This window comes from Equus asinus, chromosome 5, assembly GCF_041296235.1.
Source record: "Equus asinus isolate D_3611 breed Donkey chromosome 5, EquAss-T2T_v2, whole genome shotgun sequence".
Lineage (NCBI taxonomy): Eukaryota > Metazoa > Chordata > Mammalia > Perissodactyla > Equidae > Equus > Equus asinus.
This window is the reverse complement of record NC_091794.1, coordinates 94,982,501-95,002,631: the sequence shown is the minus strand read 5'-3', so window position 1 is coordinate 95,002,631 and position 20,131 is coordinate 94,982,501. Positions and strand designations below refer to the sequence as shown.

The following is a 20,131-nucleotide window of genomic DNA, read 5'->3' as shown; positions in this document are numbered from 1 at the left end:
AGTTGTGCAGATTAAGTGAGTTCATACCATTAAAGCCTATAGAACGATGCCGGGCACCTACGTTCTTATTAAATGGTTATTATTCCTGCCACCATGGCTGTAATCACGGCCTTCCTTGTGCTACTGTTTAATCATCATAAGTATATATTGATTGGCCTCTAGTGAAATTGTAAAGTCTTCTCATGAAGAAAGGGGCTTGATTGTAAACTTTCTGTTGACCCTTTCGGTCCTACGTGTGCGTGTAGTAGTTCCCCAGTACATATTGCTTAACGTGAAACTATTGTTGTATTAAAGAAAATAGATGGAACAGGGAGTAAGGAATCGAAAAGATAGACTTCGGCTCACAGATGGCATTTTCTTATGATTCTTAGAGTGTGCCGTTTGTTCCTTTTTTCATTGTTGTTCAGGCTAATAAGCTGTTCTGTCAAAACCACCAGAAGTGCGAACATCGTTTAGCAAGGATGCTAGCAGTTTTGGGAGGTTGTCTCAGACACTGTTTTCTTCTAGGGCTGTGATGGGAGGGAGTCTCAGACAGTAGATTCTGATCTGCCAGAATGTCTTAAAGCAGGCGGGCCGTGAGCTGGTTGTTTTGAACACGTGTCCCTTGCTGAGGGGCCTGGGAAATTCACCAGGAGGGAAGGGACCGGAGCCTTCAGCCACCCTCTTCTGCCTTCCCCTCCTCTTTGATTGGCAGCTCAGATACTCACAAGCTCCATCTTCAGCTGTCAGTGTTCACAAACGTTTGGGGGAAATAAAAAGTTATCTTCTGGTGGGAAGAGGTGGAGACTCAGGCAGAAGCAGTCAGTAAGAACCGATTGCAAGCAGGACTCTGGTGGTGCAAGAGCTGCCAGGGGCCCTCTACTATCCAGCAGTCCAGGACTTCAGCCAGCGTCTCCCACCAAGCCCTGTGGGCGCCCTCTCTGTGATGACAGTGCTGTGTTTCTCCCTCTTCTAGGCTGGAACAAGACATTAAAAAGTTAAAGGCTGACCTGCAGGCCAGCAGGCAAGTGGAACAAGAACTCCGGAGTCAGATCAGCTCCCTCTCAAGCACCGAGCGAGGGATCCGCTCCGAAATGGGCCAGCTCCGGCAGGAGAACGAGCTGCTGCAGAACAAGTACGCGTGCCTTTCGGGCCTTTGGCTGTGAGCCAGGCGGCCTCACTGTTTCGCTTGTCTCAGGGATTGGGGCACGAGATTCATGAAGACAGAGGAACCTAGCAGAGGGGTTTTTAAATAAAATATTCAATTTAGTACCAGATAGTCAACATGTTATAAAATCTCTAAAACTTTACTTCATTATAACAAAACAGTTTAATATTACTATTTTGTCTTCTCTCACTTAATAACTTCTCTTAGTTTAAAATAGTTATGGAGCGTTTGTTATAAGTACAGCTGACAAGCAGTTCTGCCACAATTTGAAAGTCTTGCTCCTTTGAGTGAAAGTTTCCAGAGGATTAGACTCTACTTTGATTTCTGGTTCTAAAAAATGATTTTGAGCTTTGATTTTATTTGAAGAGGCAGGCAAAATGTTTCTGTGTAAATTCTTTTATGCTTTCTAAGTCATCCTGGAATTATTTCTTGGCTCAGTGTGGGTCTGCCTTTTTTTAATCTCTAGGCAGTATGTGTCTGGGGTAGTGATCACTATCGTAGGCTCTGGGCCTTCCCCATTGAAAGAGGAGACCTTCGACATATTTAAGAAGCATGACTCAAAAGCTAGAGCCTTATAGCCAAATAATCTCTTTGTTGCTTCTGACCCACATGTGTGCTGGCTCTAGCACTGATGCACAGAGAGCATCTCACCTTATGTTGGTATATTGAGATATATCTTAATATCACCTTATATTGATATGTAAAGCTGGGCCTGATAGTAGGCAGGGAAGGGACTATGGCTGAAATTTCTCTCTGAAATTAAGCATCCTGTGACTATGAGATCTATTTTGGGATCCTCTGAGGAAACGTCTCTCAGCTGGAAAGGAAAGGCTGCAATTGGCTCCAGCATAATTGTATTCAGACAAAGAAATTCCTTCCCCCTCACACCCTTTTCCTTAGTTTCAGTGGGGCTGCTTCCATCAGCTCTTCCTTGGTCAGAGTGAAGTTCTTTCAAGGTGTTTTGGGGTATTAGAATTAGTTCTATAGTTATTTTTCCCTCTAGTAGGAACTTGTTTTATCCTATTTTCTGGATTACCTTCTGTAGATCATTTACCTTAATAGAGCAGAGGCTACGTATGAATCTATATCTTGTAAGGTAGCTTGTTTATTGGTGTGTAGGAATTGTTAAATAATAACGCCAGTGTGTTTTCCCTGGGCACTCTGAGAACTGATACTTATGACTTGTTGTTCACACCTCCTGTTTACTTTGGCCTTAAAATAATAAAGAGAAGCCGTGTTTCTCCAAGCTTTATAGTAGGCATTTCTAATTATAAAACCCTGTATGACAATCATTTCCATATAGGTTACATAATGCTGTTCAAATGAAGCAAAAAGACAAGCAGAATATCAGCCAGTTGGAGAAAAAGCTAAAAGCTGAACAGGAAGCCCGAAGTTTTGTAGAAAAGCAATTAATGGAAGAGAAAAAAAGGAAGAAGTTAGAAGAGGCTACTGCTGCTCGGGCTGTTGCATTTGCTGCTGCATCCAGGTATGTCCACGTCACCTGAGTGCTTAATGCAAGCTCAGCTTTCCTTGTACCAAGACAGACGTGGGAATTTGATGCCTTGGGCAGGATTGGAGACACAACAGTCGTGCATGGATGGATTGCTTTTAAGTACCGCTTTATTAGCTGGTTAAGCTCCATCTGTGCAAGCTTGCCCCTTCTTAGAACAAATTCATCCCTCGGTGACCATCTCTAAAGTGGGATGTGAGAATCGCCATGCCTCCCACACCTGGGAGGCAAAGTGCTGCTCAGAAAAGGCGTTCCAGTCCCTTTCTGTAAGACTGATTGTCACTAAGCACTTAGAGAGAGTCCAATCTAGAGTTTTGTTCCCTTTATAGAACTGTCATTACTCTCTACTCTTAGGTGTGTGTGTTTCTGGAGTTGTTATCTTAAAATGGAAGAAAGATAAAATCTTGGTTGCCCGAGCTCTGGGTACAGACTGCTCATGTCTATGTTGGATATCAGCAAACTGTTAAATGAGCTGGAAAAGAGGGGGGCAAAGATGAAACATGTCACTATTAGATATCACTGAATTTGTGGAGTGACGAGCCTTGGGGACTACTTCCTCTATGCCATTGAACAGTGTGCAGGTGTTCCAAAACTGGTACGTAACTGCCATCTGAATTCCATCAAGGAGAAAAGATAGTTAAGAGCCATTTTTTTTAGGGGGTGGGGGGTGGGGGTGTTCTACTTAATCGTTTTGTTTTTTTGGCTAATGAAGTCCATGTGCATGTGGGGTCAGTTATGGGTTTATAGATGAAGAGTGAGGGTAAATTATTATTTATTTCGTTTTAAGTTTCTATCCTAATTTGTATCTCTGTGCTATGATCCTGCTGTAATCTTCGCTGAGTTTTGCTTTTTTGTATTTGGCGTGTTAATAACCTTCTTTTGGGCTCTGGCACGTGCAGAACAGTTGCTGCTTCCTCATTTCACCTTTCAGGAAATAAGAGGCAGAGAGAACTCTTTCCCCTGGCAGACTGTCGCGCAGGTGGCTCAGCTTGCTTGGCCCGTCGGCATCTGTACAGATTCTTGGGACCCTTTCCTGGCCTGCCTGGGGTGTGGGGATTCTGTCTGTTTGTTTGTGTGGAGAGTTGGAAGCATTTCTGAAGCACTTACACCTGCAGGAGACTTTCCTGAACAGTCTTCTAGCGTGGCTTGTGCTGTTCTTAATTCATCCAGCACCTACCCTTTAAAAACATCCACTAAGAAGGGTGTGACACTTCTTTAACCATATTGTTTAGTGTCTCGTATGCCTGAGGATCAGTAAATTAGTTTCAGTCTCGACGCTAAATCCCTTTTGCTTCCAGTTCAGCTTATTTGTTTTGATCTTCTCCTTGGGTGGTCCTTGATGGCCATCACTTATATAGAAGCTGGGTTTTTTTTTTTTTTCTTTTGAGGTAGATCAGCCCTGAGCTAACATCTGCTCTGCTGCCAATCCTCCTCTTTTTGCTGAGGAAGACTGGCCCTGAGCTAACATCCATGCCCATCTTTCTCTACTTTCTGTGTGGGATGCCTACCACAGCATGGCTTACGAAGCATGCCGTGTCCCCACCTGGGATCCAAACTGGCGAACCCCGGGCTGCCAAAGTGGAATGTGCGCTCTTAACTGCTGCGCCACCAGGCTGGCCCCACAGAGGCTGTTTTTATTCTTAAATTAATCTCCAGGCCTAAGCCTCCCCCTGAGCCTTCTTTTTTGGTAGGGAAAGGACACCTCCTTTCTCCATCAGGCGTTTGTTTTATTTTTTATTTATTTATTTATTTATTTTTTAAGATTTTATTTTTTTTTCCTTTTTCTCCCCAAAGCCCCCCAGTACATAGTTGTATATTCTTCGTTGTGGGTCCTTCTAGTTGTGGCATGTGGGATGCTGCCTCAGCGTGGTTTGATGAGCAGTGCCATGTCCGCGCCCAGGATTCGAACCAACGAAACACTGGGCTGCCTGCAGCAGAGCGCACGAACTAAACCACTCGGCCACGGGGCCAGCCCCTGCCTTTGTTTTATTTTTAAAGATTTTATTTATTTTTTTTAATTTTTGCTTCTCCTCAAAGCCCCCCAGTATGTAGTTCTATCTTTTAGTTGTGGGTCCTTCTGGTTGTGGCATGTGGGATGCCGCCTCAGTGTGGCTTGATGAGTGGTGCTAGGTGTGCGCCAGGATCCGAACCTGTGAACCCCAGGCCGCCCAAGCAGAGTGCGAGAAGTTGCCCACTACACCACCAGGACGGCCTCTCCATCAGGCCATTTTTGAAACCTAAACAGTTAATGAGCTTTGGACTGGCCATTGCCATCATCTTTTTCAGTTTGTTCTCATTATAGCCCTGGGAAGCAAACTAATGCTGCTCCTCCTTGTTCTGTTTACTTCAGGCTTGTGGCAACTTCATGACTAAAGAAAGGTGAAATTCCCAATGCCTAGCTCCTCAAAAGTGAAAATTGTTTTTAGCTCACTGCCCCCTGCTGGAGACGGCACATGTGTGGTTCTGTCTCGCTCAGCTTGTGTGCATTGTCTCGTCATATAGCTTGGTGGGAAGTTTGCTGGATTGGGAATCTGGAAAATCTCAGTTCTCTGACCTACAAGCTAGTTGACCTTGGACTAGTATTATATTTATGTAGCCTCAGTTTTCTTTTCTGGAAAATGGGATGATATACCCTACCCCCGTAAAGAAGGTAGTGTCGGTGAAGTACCTAGCTTGGTGCCTGACTCATATTAGAAACCCAATTAATGATAATTATTTTAGATCATTGTTGAAATTATCAAAGAACTGCGAGAAGGAGCAGACTGAGCCAAAAGCTAAAACCCAACTGACTGAGAGGAATATGAATGCCACAATGTGAGTCAACTATAGGCTTTTAAACCCCTCCATTTCCTGCTCTTCTGTTTCCAAAGGGGAGAGTGCACCGAAACCTTACGGAATCGGATCAGAGAACTGGAAGCAGAGGGCAAGAAGCTCACAATGGACATGAAGGTGAAAGAAGACCAGATCAGAGAACTAGAACTGAAAGTTCAGGTAATGGGGGAACACAGGATTTTCTCCTGCTTGAACTCCTCCTCCATGTTAGATCTGTGCTCCGTGCTGCGGTGTGGAGACGGTGCCTTTTCAAACAGACCAGATGCCATTGCTTCTGAAACTCGCCGTATGACAAAAAGAAGGTCTAATCTTGTCCAGCTCATTCAAGTAATATTTAATTTAGCCAGATTCTAATACAAGCCAGACATGTTGACAGCCTCTTGATGTGTTTTATTCCAGAATTTGACTTACTGCAGATTCATTTCATTTTCTCAGGGTGTAGGCCAGATTACTGTCCTTTGGAACTTATACACCTCTTCTTAGCCCTAACCCTCTGTCCTTCGCCAGGCAGTTGACCATGCTGGATGGCTCTGAGCCTTGTAGATTGCAATTCTGAGCCCTGCGTGATAAGGAAAGCTGCCGATGCTGAGCACGTAGCCAGTTTGGGGGCTGGATGTACCTTAGCCAAGTATTTGGTATTAACTCTTCAAAGGGACGTTTAAAACTAATGTCATATATCCTAAAGTTAGAGTAATTTGAATCATGCGGAACTGGTAAGAAATTATTAGCAGGTCAGTGTCGTAAAAAGATGACGCAGAGACAGCCAAGAATGTGCAGGAGAGGAGGCATCCGAAGTGGATGGCAGTAGTGAGGGTTAGTCAGTAAAAGGCTTTGGAACTGGAAAAAAGAAAATCCAATTAGAAGCTCATCTCATACCGCACAGAAAGAAATTCCGGATGAAGAGTTGAATGTAGGCAAAAAAAGAAACTTTTTTAAACTAGGGGAAAATATAGTGGAATTTATTTGATCTTGAAACATGGGAAGACTTCCTAAACAAAAATAATGGAAGAAATCACAGAGCAAAAAAAAAAAGTAAAAATCAATTGGGGAGGGTACAGATATTGCAACAAATATTATAAATAAGGAATTAATACTCTCGATATGTAAACTGCTCAAAATTGCTAAGAAAAGCTCAGATATGCAGAAAAATAGACAAGATATGAACAGATAATTCACAGAAGAAATATAAACGATAAGAACATCATTTGGTGATTGATGAGGAATTATCCTCGTCAACCACCAAAAACATATAGGTTAAAATTAGATCATTTATCTCCTGTGAAATTAGCAAAGAATTTTTAAATGATAATATCAACTTGGGTGAGGATATGATGAAATAGGCCTGATACATTGCTGGTGGAAGTGTAATTTTCTGGAAAAGGTCATGTAATTTTTAAGTATTTCCCTTTTTTAGGACTCATTCCTAAGGTAAATATTTAAAAATCTCACCCAAGATTGAAATACAAAGATGTTCATCACAGACATAGATAAATGCAAAAAAAATTAGAAACAATCTCAAGAATAGAAATTCATTTAATAAATTTTGGTATATAAACATGTGGGAATATTATATAGCCATTGAAAATTACATTTTCAAAGAACAGTTGACATGTTTTTTAAGCACTGTATACAAAACTGTATATATAGTGTGATTTAGTTATGCTAAAATATACACATATCCTTAAAAAAACTGAAAGGAAATATATCAAATTTCTCACAGTGTTGGGATTTTTTTCATTTTCTTCTTTGAACTTTAAATACATTTCTAAATTCTCTGTAATAAGTTTGGATTTCTCCCTTAAAATGGAAAAATTAAAATATCTGTATATATACATATATATTTATTGACTAAATTACCAGAAGATTTAAGTGAGCTTATTCTGCAATATGCCTTGTCAAAGTAGTTAACATTTTTATAATTTTTAGTGCAGGTCAAGAGTAGAGTTTTGGCAAATTTGACTACAGCATTGTAGCAACATTTGGAGCTAGCAGCAAGGAAAAGTTTTTGTGGTTCTGCAGTAGGCTTGTAAGGAAGCATTTTATTTGGAAACAGAGTCTATTTTATCTACACATAGCCCAGCACAGTGACATTTATCTACTGAAATGTTTCTGTATGTGCACATTATCATATAAGTACATTTTGCACTCCAAGTGGTAAGGTCTAAACCCTGGAGACGCCGGGATTCTGCATTCTAGGGGCCAGGTCAATAATAGTGGGATTTTATTTGTGATTTCAGGTTAGTCTGTAGACATCGATGCCAAAACTCTCTTGTAACATTGCTGCTTTGATGATATTGATAGGAGCTTCGGAAGTATAAGGAAAATGAGAAGGACACTGAGGTGTTAATGTCAGCCCTCTCAGCCATGCAAGATAAAACGCAGCATCTGGAGAACAGTCTGAGCGCAGAGACAAGAATCAAGCTGGACCTGTTCTCCGCACTGGGGGATGCAAAGCGACAGCTTGAGATTGCCCAAGGTAGGAGAGCAGTGGCCCCAGGTGAGGAGGTGTGGCTGAGAATGCATAGGCTCACAGAGAGCAGCACTCCCTCGAGCTCGGAACTGAAGGCATGCAGTTTTCTCTTCAAGTGGTTTGATAAGTATCCAACATTGACATCGAGGAATCATCACATTAATTCACTCTGCAGACATGTTTTGAGATGAGAACATGTCAAGTGCAGGGCATACAGAGAATAGAATGAGTTTCTGTGCTCAAGGAGCTCATAGTGTTGTTAGAGAAATAGAGAACTACAGAGTTACCAAAAGATGTTGGGTGTAGCAGTTATATACAGGGTCATAGGAACATAGAGAGAGGCAGGGACTAACCAGCCTGGGGAGATAGGGCCATTTCTCAGGGGAGCTGATGTCTGAGCTGGTTCTTGAAGATGAGAAGGGGTAAGCCCAGTGAAGAAGCAGTGTGGTAGGGGTGAGGGGTGGAGAGGCTTCTAAACAGAAGAAACAGCCTAGGCAAGGCCAGAGAGGCAGGAGGGCCAGCGTGTTCAGAGCTGCAGCTGGCTCTGCTTGGTTGGAGCAGAGGTTGTAAATAAGGGAGGGGTGGGAGAAAAGTCTGGGGAGCAGGCTCTTCACTCAGCAGATACTTACTGAGACCTACTATGTGCCGGGCACTGTGAGAGTCCCTGAGGGAACAAACAGATAATAGATCAGGTGGTGATGGGTGCGGTGAGGAAAATACAGCGGTGGTGAGGCAGGGTGTATAGGGCTGCTAGCTTCACAGGGTGGTCATGAGAGACCCTTCGAATAGGCAGCATTTGAGCAGAGACTGAAAGGAAGGAAGTGAGTGAGCCACGTGAATCTCGGTGGGGGGAAAAGCACTTCAGGGTCTAGGGAGCATGTGTGGTGGCCAGTGGGGCTGCAGCCTGAGTGATGGGGAGAGTTGTCAGAGTGAGAAGTAGCAGGAGCCACATTCTGCCAGACCTTGTAGCCCATGGAAAGAACTTTGGACTTGACTCTGAGTGACATGGGAAGCTTTGGAAGGCTTCTGAACAGAGGCATGATGTGACCTGGTCAACAGACATTTGGGTTTTGTCCAAGAAATTGATTAGCCACCAATAGGTTACTGAAAAAAATTTTCCAACAGTTGGCTTAGTAGAAAGAAAAGAATATTTCAACAGGTACTAAAGAGCATCCCCTCCTCTGTGTAAACATTGTGCTAGAAGCTAGAGAGGAGACAGGCGAACAGGACCGTCTGGGGGATGCACTGGGGCGCTGCTGCTCAGACTGTTTGGCCTTAGGGCCGCCTTTACACTCTCAGATTACTGAGCATCCCAGGGAGGTCTTTTCAGGTGGATTATGTCTATCGATATTTACCTATTAGAAATTAAAACTTAAAACATTTACTTATTAATTTATTTAAAAATAACATGGAATACATATTACTTGTTAACATCTATAACATATTCTTACGAGAAATAACTGTATTTTCCAAAACAAAAAAAGTTTTAATGAGACATGGCATCATTTTACGTTTAGCAGATCTCTAATTTCTGGCTTAATAGAAAATAGTTTGATTCTCATCTCTGTTTCTACATTCAATTAGCTGTAATTTCACTTGCCTGTCATTTCTGGAAGACTCCACTTATGCTTATGAGGAGATGAGCGTGAAGAAGGCACATAACGTCTCAGTATTATTATGAAGATAGTTTGGACCCTGTGAGAATTGCTGTGCTAGGGCAAGCCAGGCAGAAAGGCCTGCTGCCGTTAGGTAGAGGCAAAGGGCTTGAAAGGCCAGAGGAGAGAGCAGAGGTGGCTTCATGAGGGAGCGGACATGGAGTGGGCTTTGAAGGATGAATTCTGAGAGCAGAGAATGGCAGGGAAGAACATTGTTACCTGAGAGAATAGTGTAAGCGAGGAAGGAACGTGCTGACAATGTCCAGGTGAGCAGTCCAGTGGCCTCAAGCTGGGGGACGTGGAAGAAGAGAGTGGGAGATTGGGATGAAGCCATACTGGAGAATGCATCCCTGGATTTTCAGGAGGAAGATGACGTGTTCAGGCTGTTATTTTAGAAATCTCAGTGTGAAAGACGGATTTGAAAGGTGAGGTTGAGGAGGCAGAGCGGCCAGTTAGGAATTGTCACTGTCTTCTATTGAAGAGGGGATGAGTGGGGCAGGAGGATGGTCTGGCGGGAGTAAAGCAAAGAGGAGATGCCTGAGGGATCTGGGAGGATGAAGTTTCTGGAACCAAGGAAGAAGAGCAGGACAGATTTAAGGAATGAGAAGTGAGAATGAGTTTGGTTGGGATATTCTGATTTGGAGTTGCTTCCTGGACACCCACGTGAAAGGTCTTCATCAGTCAGTGGGAGTTTGGGGCCTAAACCCCAGGGAGAGGACCAAAGCCCTGGGGGTGGAGATGGGATGTAGAAGTTGTGAGAAGTTAGTGGAGCCGTAGGAGTGGCTGGGGATGGCCCGGGTGGTAAAGCAAGAAGAGAAGGGAGTTGAGAAGCAGGCTTATTAATCTGCAGACTCAAGGAAAGGCAGTTAAAAGAAAGTTCCTGGGAATCTGCCTTAAATCTAAACTTGTGACCCTATACTGGTGTTTTTGCCTGCCTCCCTCTGCCTCATCCCCTTCGCTTGGGTTTGCAGACTTGGAAGAGATCCCGTGCAGTGAGGCGGCACCTGGGTTCAGGGAGACCAGTGCAGCTCGGCTTCCGCACAGGCCGTGCTTCGCTGTCAGCTCAGGAATCCTCATAAAGCAACGAAGAAGCAAAGGGAACTGTCTCTTCCAAAGCTCTGGGAGTGTTTGCTTGTTACTGATTAAAGAAATCAAACTGAAATCTGCATGGAAAGAAAAGATAGAGTGGCTCACAGATCAGATACCCTTAGGTATTTTCTCCATCTAAGGCTCTGTTGTTTAAAGGGAAGGAGGATATTTGATGCCAACTTGAGGCTGAGGGGACGTGAGGGAAGTCAGAGGAAGCAGGTCCCTTCTGCGGCTCTTTGCTGCTGCTTCCCTCCACTGTCGTGCTCAGAATATTCTGATAAGAACCCAACTTTGTAATTCAAATCAAACCGCTTGTTGCTTTTCTCCTTCCTGCTTTCTGTATCACTTGATTCATCCTGGTTCCAAAATGACTTTCCTCTCTACTCCATCCTTTTTAAAAATATGCCGCCATGCTCTCTTACATTTCAAATATATTACCCTCTTCTGTAGGACTTAAAATGAGCGCAACTCAAATGCAGCCTCCTCCTTTGTTAAGCATTTGAATTTCTGAAGGGCTTCTCCTAAGTGTTCTTCCCCACTGGACCAGGGAGCTTCAAGGCGTGCTGGAAATTGCGTGGGCTTTGGAACACAGTGGTTAAGTCCTGCTCCCCCTCGCAATAACTGGATGACTCGGGCAAGTTGTACAACTTGCAGAGCTCCGCGCCCTCCTGGGCTGGGCACGAGGGCTGTAGCAGTGGAAGCTAAAGTAGACACAGCCTCTGCCCTGCTAGAGCTCGCGGCCCCATGGAGAGAGCGTGGACGCGAGTCGTGACCCCAGTGGGGAGTCACCAGAGACAGAAGAGGGCGGCAGGTAGGCGTGCAGACTCTGGAGCCAACTGCCTATGCTGGAATCCTGGCCGGGTCACTCAACCTCTCTGTGCCTCAGTTTCCTCATCTGTATAGTGGGTGATGATGTTGCTAATTCCTGCCTCACAGGGTTGTGGTGATAAGTAAATTAATATATGTAAGCACTTAGAACAGTGCCTGGCACATATGTGTTAGCTATTGTAATTATTATTATTATAAAGAATAAAGTGACAGGAAGGGAAGTTATGGTGTGTTGAGAATCTAGACGTTGGGGGTAGGGTCTGATTTAGATGGGAGGATCAGGGAAAGCTTCGTGTGGAAGTAGAAACAGAAATCTCAAGAGTTAACAACACGCAGACAGCAGGAGAAGCACAGACAGGGAAGCGGCCCTGCGCAGGCAGAGCTGGTTGCATCAAGAAACCGAGAGTATTGAGGGGAAGATGTGCTGTGAGGCTGAGTCGGGTAGTGTTACCAACGCGGCCAGCCAGGTGCAAGCTGGGCAGTGGGTCTGAGGGGCACTGTGCCAAGAGGCAGGCAAGAGATGTGAGTCACCTGAGAACCACCGGGGCATCGGCCCCAGAGCTCCATTTTATTTTCTGTTAAGAGAACCACGGGACAGAGTGTGTTGTCGTGACTGAGTCTGAGGCCTCGGTTCTTCTGTGTTCCTTGGTCGGACACTCAGAGACAGTCCATCCTCCCAGAAAAATATTCCAGCTCAAGAGATAGAGCCATAATTCAAAATCAGCACCCTCTCAGGCTGCTGCCATGCTCAAAACCTGGCTCCTGGGCCTGGCCCCGTCTCCAAGTGGTTAAGTTCTCGCACTCTGCTTTGGCGGTCTGGGGTTTCGCAGGTTCAGATCCTGGGCACGGACATGGCTCCGCTCATCAGGCCGTGTTGAGGCGGTGTCCCACATGTCACAACAAGAAGGACCCATAGCTAAAATATACAACTATGTATTGGGGGCATTTGGGGAGAAAAAGCAGGAAAAAAAAAAAGAAGATTGGCAACAGTTGTTAGCTCAGGTGCCAATCTTTAAAAAAAAAAAGTGGCTCCTGGAAATTGACCTCTTTGCTCAGTCACACCTACATAAACAGAACCCCTTTTTATTGTAAACCATGGCCCACAGGCCAGATCTGACCTGCTGCCCGTTCTTGTACAGCCCATGAGCTAAGAATGGTTTTTACATTTTTCCATGGTTTAAAGAGAAAACAACAAAAACAGTTTGTGACTCACAACATCTAAAATATTTATTCTTTGGCCCTTTCCAGGAAAAATTTGTCTACCTTTACAAACCGTCAAAGCTGGAGTTGAATCCACTTGAGATTGGCCCAAGAGGGCATTGTGTTGGGTGAGCCCTCCCTTCTCACTAATGGTGGGTCTTTGATCTTCCAGGACAAATTCTTCAGAAAGACCAGGAAATCAAGGACCTAAAACAGAAGATAGCGGAAGTCATGGCCGTCATGCCCAGCATAACGTACAGTGCCGCCGCCAGCCCCCTGAGCCCCGTTTCCCCCCACTACTCTTCCAAATTTGTGGAGACCAGCCCCTCTGGACTCGATCCCAATGCCTCTGTTTACCAGCCCCTGAAGAAGTGAAGGCCCGCTGTGGTTTTGCCCAACCATTTGGTTACCAGAAGGCATCGCAAAGGAGCGTCTCTGGCAGTCGAGATTAAAAAAGTTTATATTGTATTTTGTGGGACTGTATATGTTGTTGTTTTTAAAAAGGGGGGAAAGATAACATCCAAGTCTGATTAGAACTGCCCATCAGTTTTTCTTGTAAATTTTTAGAAGACCTCACAGAACTTTGCAGTTTATTTTTCTCGGCCAACACATTAAAACCATTCTTGGATTTCAAGTAGCCAATTTTGCCTTTTATGTATTCTTACAGTTTCCTCTTGAAGAAAAAAAAACAGTTTTTGCTTCTCAACCCTTTATTTTCTATGTTTTAGTTTGTTCTCAAGCGAGCAAAACCTGCACATGGGATGATAATGGAAGCTTTTAGTTTTGAGAGTGAAAGGGTTAAATAACCTAACCCAGCTTTGATTTTGTAGCTGCATTAAAGAAGATGATTATTGATATTACAGAAAACAAAAATCGATTACCCCTCCAGGACCAAACACATTCAAGGAGTGTGACTTAAGCTGAGGGGAGAGACAGGTGATGAGACGAGCTGTGAGGATGTCACAGGGGTTGTGTTTGGAAATGTTTCTGTTCCCGTCGGTGTGTTTAGTCCTAGAAAATTGCCAGCAGCAGTCTTGTTCACAGTGCCTTGGGAAAAGACATTTCAAGAGGAAACTTGATGATTTTAAACTATTTTCCCCCTTTACCATCATCCGTCTTCTCTCTGTATCCAGCTCACTGCGATCCCGCTGAGAACTGGCGGGTAGCTGGGCTGTTCGCTCCCACCACGGCCATGTCTTCTGTTCCTTCTGTAGCAGCTCGGCAGTGTTGCGGACTCGTGTTGAGGCGAGCACCTTGGGAAGGGGAGCTGGGCGGCGCGGGTGTGCGAGAGACTGCAGTGACAGCTGCTGAGAGCTGCCATTCTAGGTTGCTTTTTCTTCTTAATTTCATTTCATTTGGTTGTGCTTTCCATTCTTCATCATCTTGTGTTTGACAATTTAAAAGAAACTTGACTGTTCCTCAGCTCTTCTGCCAAGGAGGGTTTTTTTTTTTTTCAAGAGTTTTAAACTCAGAACTCTGCACACAGATTTCAGTTTCAAGTGTGTATTATACATTGGTAGAAAAGTGTTTGCACTGGCAACTTTTGGAGGTGTTTAAGAGTCCGGGTGGGGGTGGGGGGAGGGGCCGGGACAGGGAGGGGCAAAGCAAAACTGTATTCGGAAACTAGGAAAATTAAGAAACCGAATAGATTGGTTTTGCTTCCTTGCCATGGATTCTGGAAGGACATAGTTCTTCTAAAATTTCCTGTTAATTGGCATGTATGTCTCATTTAAAGCAAATTAAGTAGGACAAGCAAGTCAGCCAAATACAAGTATTAAAAAGAATTATCCTTTTAATCACAGATCTTATTTTGGGATAAAAAACTTCTAGCTTTAGCCAGGTGTGCATGTTGCTGCCATTTTGCATTTTTTGAATCATCTTGTGTAATTGTCACCATGAAAGTGTTACTCAGAATTGTCGTAGGTTTTTCTCATCTTTGTGCAAAAACATGGAAAATTGTCATTGACTTTGTGTTGAGGTTTCCCCCGTTTTGCTGCCTTTTGGGACACTACTTTCGTTAAATATTTGGTCTTGGCTGCATTCTTTTTTTTCCCCCCCGTGGGGTTCAAAAGAATAAACATTTTCTTACAGATAAAACTAGTTTTCTGCCTTTTTAACTTTTCAGGAGGGCCCCACAAGGTAGATTGTTCTGAACGGGCCTCATCTCAGCGCCTGTCAGGTGGCTGTTCCGTCCCTCGGGGGCAGACGCAGGATCCAGGATGAATCCACCTGGGGTTTCAAGTTGGTTTAGTTCTAGTCTGTCTTAAGATATATCCATTCTCATTCTCCCTGACTCCCTCCCTCTTTCTTCCTCTTGGGCATCTGATTAGAACCAAGGCTGACTTGTTTACCGGTAAAACCCTCCTTTCCTAAAAAAGCAAGTTAGGGCTGGGATTGGAAGGCAGTTGGTGAGAAAATCTTAAGAGTGAATTTCCTTCCCGTTTTCCAGAATCTTTTTGGGCCACTTTGTGGCCAGCACCCCTTTGGGTTTCCTGTCTGCCGCAGATCCTGGACTGACCTCCCAGGTAACCACTTCCATGGTCCTCCCTGGTTTCTAGAAGCTCTGTTTTCATCTTCTGAGAAGCCAGCTGCCTCTCCTGGCCCATTTTTCTCTCTTGGGCATTGTTACCATTGATCTTGGCTCCAGTTCTGGAAAATTCTGCTCTGGCACCTCACCCTCTGTCCCTCTTGCTGGATGGCTTTCCTGAGCCTTGGCCATTCAGGCTCTTGCAGACACCTGACTCTTAGTGCTATGAGCAGAGTTCCCCAGGGGAGGCGCCTGGCTTGGCTTTTGACTTCACCTCCCCTGAAGGAATTTGTCTGCCTACAGCATTCCCATTGGCACATTCTTTTCTACTAAGGAAGCCTCCAGTTGCCTTTGTTATTTTAGACCCATCATAAAGTGGCTCCACGTCTTAGGACATTATAATTTATTACGTGCCATAAAGCAGTGTTTGCCCTTCTGGATGGTTAAATATTTACAGAAAGAGAGGCTGAGTGTGTTTTGAGTGGCTGAATAACCTCTCTTTATTGACCTCTCCCAGTGTGACATAAGGAAGCACCTGTCGTGTGTCCATTCTCTCGGTGTTAATCTTTCTAGGAGAACCTATAAAATGAGAATGAACAATTCCTCATGGCTTCCAGCCGGAAGGAAAGGAAGAGTCCTACCCTCCCGGTCCCCCACACTCACCTGTCTGTATTGATGGGGCCCTGGCAAGCCGCCTGGGAGGGCTGAACGTTAACGGCTACTAAAGGATTGCTGCTTGCGAAATTCACATCACACCGAAGGGAGGTGAAGAGGTGGCCTGGAAGCGTCCCCAAGGGCAGTTCAGTGCCGGCCAGCTAGGAAACTGTTTTCAGGTGGGCTGTGCCAGCCAGACCCGGTGAGCTCAAAGGGGCCCTGAGACCTGTGAATGCCTGGTTTCCTGGGATGCACGACGACATTCACTGCTGAGCTGGCTTCACAGGCCTGCAGCACTTGCCCAAGGGCGTGCGCCTCTCTCAAGGCCCTCCTCTGCTGCAGGCCACGCAAGGGCAAGGCCGTGTGGCACAGGCAAGTCTCCTGCACGGAGATGGGAGCCCACTCCCAGCTTTGCCACCACCCACTCTGTGATCTCCCTTAACCTCTCTGGGCTGGGTGCTGTTTGCTCACCTTTAAGGAGTATTGTTCCTTGCTGCCCTGCCTGCTCAGGGAGTTGCAATGGGAACTAGGTGAGCTGACACAGAGTGCTCTGTGAACCGTCCAGAGCCTGCCAGATGGAAGTCCAGAACTGTGGCCAGGAGGCATGGTGAGGCGGGGACCTGGCTAGCCATTCCTGTTCCTGGGGCTCGCTCCATCCCCCGCAGCCAGTCTCCTCACAAGTGTGGTCCCAAACTGCAGGCCAGCAGCATCAGCATCCCTGGGAGGTATTCCCCAGCACCCCCATCTGAATCTGCATTTTAACAAGATCTCCGGGTGATCCGGTTGTGTATTAGTTGTTTAGAAGCCGAGTCCTGAGCTGACTTCCTACCCTGAAGACTCTCAACACTGGCGCGCTCTCTTCTAGTTCAGAAAAAGCCAACAATCTGGCTTTGAAAATTGAGAATTAAGAGCTTAATTGATGAGGGGCAACCTGGCGGTGAAGCACTCTAAGCTTTCTGCATTTTGCTGATTTTATCATCCCCCCATTAGAATGTAAGCTCTGTGAGGAAAGGGCTTTTTGTCTATTTACAGCTGTAACCCCAGAACCCAGAACAATGACTGCCACGTAGGAGGTGCTCAATAAGTATTTATTGAATGAATAGGTTAATAAATAGATTAGATGAAGCAGAAATAGATTTCATGTAATCTGAAGTAGCCTGTCTTCAGTGAGTCAGCGCAGCTCTGAACAGTACAATTAGAATGACTGTCAGTGGCTATTGTGACTATTAGTATAAACAGAACTGCGTCTAGAAGGAGAGGGGAAGATTTGAAGTGGCAAGTTTACCGTGACATCTTCTATCTGCCTGTCTCTGGTTTCTGGCAAAACCTTGTTTTCCTTGTCAGATTTTCTCTACAAACGCCTGCTTGACTTAGCCGGGTGTGAAGATCCCCTGACAGCTGGCTGCAGTGAGAACAGTCAACTGCTCTGCCAGGGGAACCTGGCTGCAGGGACCCTGCTGGGGGCCCATCCATCTTAGGCCCCGTTTCCCCAGAACCGCTGCATCTTGAGTCAATGTGGGGACTTTTCATTTTACAGTAACCGAATTAGAAAGCATTTCCTCCAGGAAGGTATCTGGTTAAATGAAGCTCTCAAGGATCTCCTTCGGTCTGACCGAGGCGGCCACGCTTCCTTTCTTGCCTCCCTCCCTCCTTGGACTGGCTGGGATCCTGGTCTCTTCCCACTTCAGTGTTTGCGTCTTTTTCCTCTGCCTTGGCCTGAAGTGCAAGTCTTACATCCCCTCAGATGGCCTTCCCAGGGCTCTGGACTCACCCTGCCATTACACCTCTGATCTCTGTCCTGAGAGTCCCAGGCTTAGCTCACAACGTGCTGTGGCCTTTTAAGCCCCGTCCAAGAAGCCTGGACTGGTTTGCCCTGGGAGACGGTCCATTCTGCCCCTGTTCTCCAGCTCTACAGCCTCCAGACACCTTAGGGTGGAGAGAGAGGCGCACTGAGTGTGGGCAGGACCTCTGAGGGGGACTTGCACCTGCATCGTCAGCTCCTCACCGTTCTCTTTCCTTTTGTCCTCAGTTCTTCTGGCGCAGTATCCAGTACCAGGCCCGCACTTGCCTAGAACAATGGTTCTCAAACTTTAGGTTCATCACAGCCGCTGGAAGGGCTTGTTAAAACACAAAGTGCTGGGTCCCATCCCCAGAGCTTCTGATTCAAGAGGTCTAGGGTAGAGCCTGAAAAATTGTGTTTCTAACAAGTTCCCAAGTGAGGTGGGTCCTGCGACCCCCCTTTGAGAACCGCTGATGAGAGCGAGGGCTGGCCGGGGCCAAGCCCTGCCTGGAGCCATCCCCTCCAGCCGCCACCAGAGGGCACATGCGGCCTTGGTGAGAGGTCTTTTCTCACCTCCAGCTGCTGCCTCCGACAGCCAACAGGTCCTTCCCTAAGGATCTCTTTGTAATTGGAATTTTTGTTATTATGTATGAGGAAGAAGTGTTGATCTGAAAAAGAAGGTGGGTTCTCACAGTCTGTCTCTGACAAGTATCAAAGGTCTGATGGACCAGCCTTTTGAAGGTGTTGAATGTCCCTGCTTTCAGGAAATGGAACTCTGTTCCCATGGGAGGAGACCTCCGGGGCCCCTCCTGCGGCACACTGAAGTAGGGCCCCTCTTTCAGAACGGCCTGGACTCATTCTGTATTCAGAACCCAAGGGGCAGTTGAGATTATAGGTGATTTTCATTTTCCTCTTCATACTTTCTTGTATATTCCAAATTATCCACAATAAACTTAATATTACTTTTATAATAAAAAACAATAATGGTTTTTAAAACACATTTTAAATGTAATTAAAAGCCAAAACAACAACTCAAAAATAAGCCAACAACAACCCGAGGAGAGGACTCGGGGTGAGCAGCTTGGGGTAAAGAGAACCCCCAGCTGGAGCTCGCCCCCACTCTCCTGCTTGTCCGTTCTGCCCAGCTCTCTGCCTGAGGTGGGGCGTAGGACCACAGTAGGTCATGTGCTCAGCAAGGCTGGGACCGAGGACAGACGGTTGCCTGTCTGTCACCTGTGTAGTTCACCTGTCGCTGGAGCTCGTGGCTGATGCCCCAACCCAAGCGCAGTACTGTCACACTCAGTGCTGCTGTTGTCATGCACCAGGGCTTCCCAGGGGCCACGCGGGTGGGAGCAGGGCAAAGATACTAAAACTTAGAGACCTCAGAGAGGTTCCTACTTAGTGGCCTGCAGATGTGTTTTGTTTGACCTGCACAGAATTGAATAAGTTTAGCCTAACATTTACAGATTGAGAGATTTCACATTATCTGGATTTTTGGGTTTTCTGCAGACCTGGCATCCCACTCGCTGCTGGCGTCCCTCTCCAGGCACCCTGGAGCACGCGAGAAATAGGCCTCAGGTCTCGGCCCTGGTTTCTCATTAGCATCACCTGGGGAGCTCTCAGGATTGCCCATGCCCGGGGCCCACGCCCAGAGAGCGTGATTGAACCCGGCTGGGGAGGAACCGGGCCTTGTTTTTAAACTCCCCAGGGGGTGCTAATGTACAGCCCGGGTTGAGAAACTGGGAATTAGTGAATAGTAGGAGGAAGTGTCCATCCTGGCTGAGCCCAGGGCCTCAGAGGATGTGTCAGGGCCAAACTGGGATGTGAAGGAAGCTGGTCTGTCTGCCCACCTTCCCTATGCAGACTCTGGTCGGCTCTCTTCTTCCTTCTGGCCCTGCGCCTCCTCCAGGCCCTTCTCCTAGATTCCCCTTGCCAACCACATTTATCACACTGGTTTTTACCAATTTAAATTGTTAGCCCTTCGGTTTCCAAAAAGAAATTCTGTTAACATCATCTCAAATTTGTTGTTATTACATGTTCCCTTCTTATCTGAGGTTGTTTAATATTGCAAGCCATAGAAATGGACTGTGGCCAGTATAAACCCAAAAGAGAATGAGTGGAAAGGAATGGGGTGAGCCCTACAGGGTTATCTGGAAGCTGGAGAAGCCAGCTGGGAAAGACAGGAGTCAGCCAGCTGGGGCTCCCGGAGGCAGGAGCAGCTCCGCGGGGCCGCATCCTGCCACCAAGATGAATGAGTCCATGACCCAGCTTCTCTCCAGCAGGAGTCTTGGGAGACTGCGGCAGACGTGTATTATTGTTCCCAATTATCCCATCCATCCCCACCGAGAGCATTGTACATCTCCCCTCTTGGGTGTCCGAACTGGCTTACGGAGTGGGAGGGGACATCACATGTGCCGGATCTGAGCAGAAGCTTTAACT

General features: G+C 46.0%; 1 protein-coding gene across 1 annotated transcript in view; it reads left to right on the top strand.

Moving 5' to 3' along the window:
• The window catches only part of MACO1 (macoilin 1), a 55,287-nt gene extending 40,459 nt beyond the window's left edge, over positions 1-14,828 (top strand). The window contains exons 7-11 of the mRNA XM_044770029.2: positions 956-1,114; positions 2,451-2,633; positions 5,528-5,648; positions 7,791-7,965; positions 12,904-14,828. Coding sequence (XP_044625964.1) covers positions 956-1,114; positions 2,451-2,633; positions 5,528-5,648; positions 7,791-7,965; positions 12,904-13,106 — 841 coding nt within the window. The 3' untranslated portion in view covers positions 13,107-14,828. The remainder of the gene's footprint in view (positions 1-955; positions 1,115-2,450; positions 2,634-5,527; positions 5,649-7,790; positions 7,966-12,903) is intronic.
• The last annotated feature ends 5,303 nt before the right edge of the window (positions 14,829-20,131 follow it).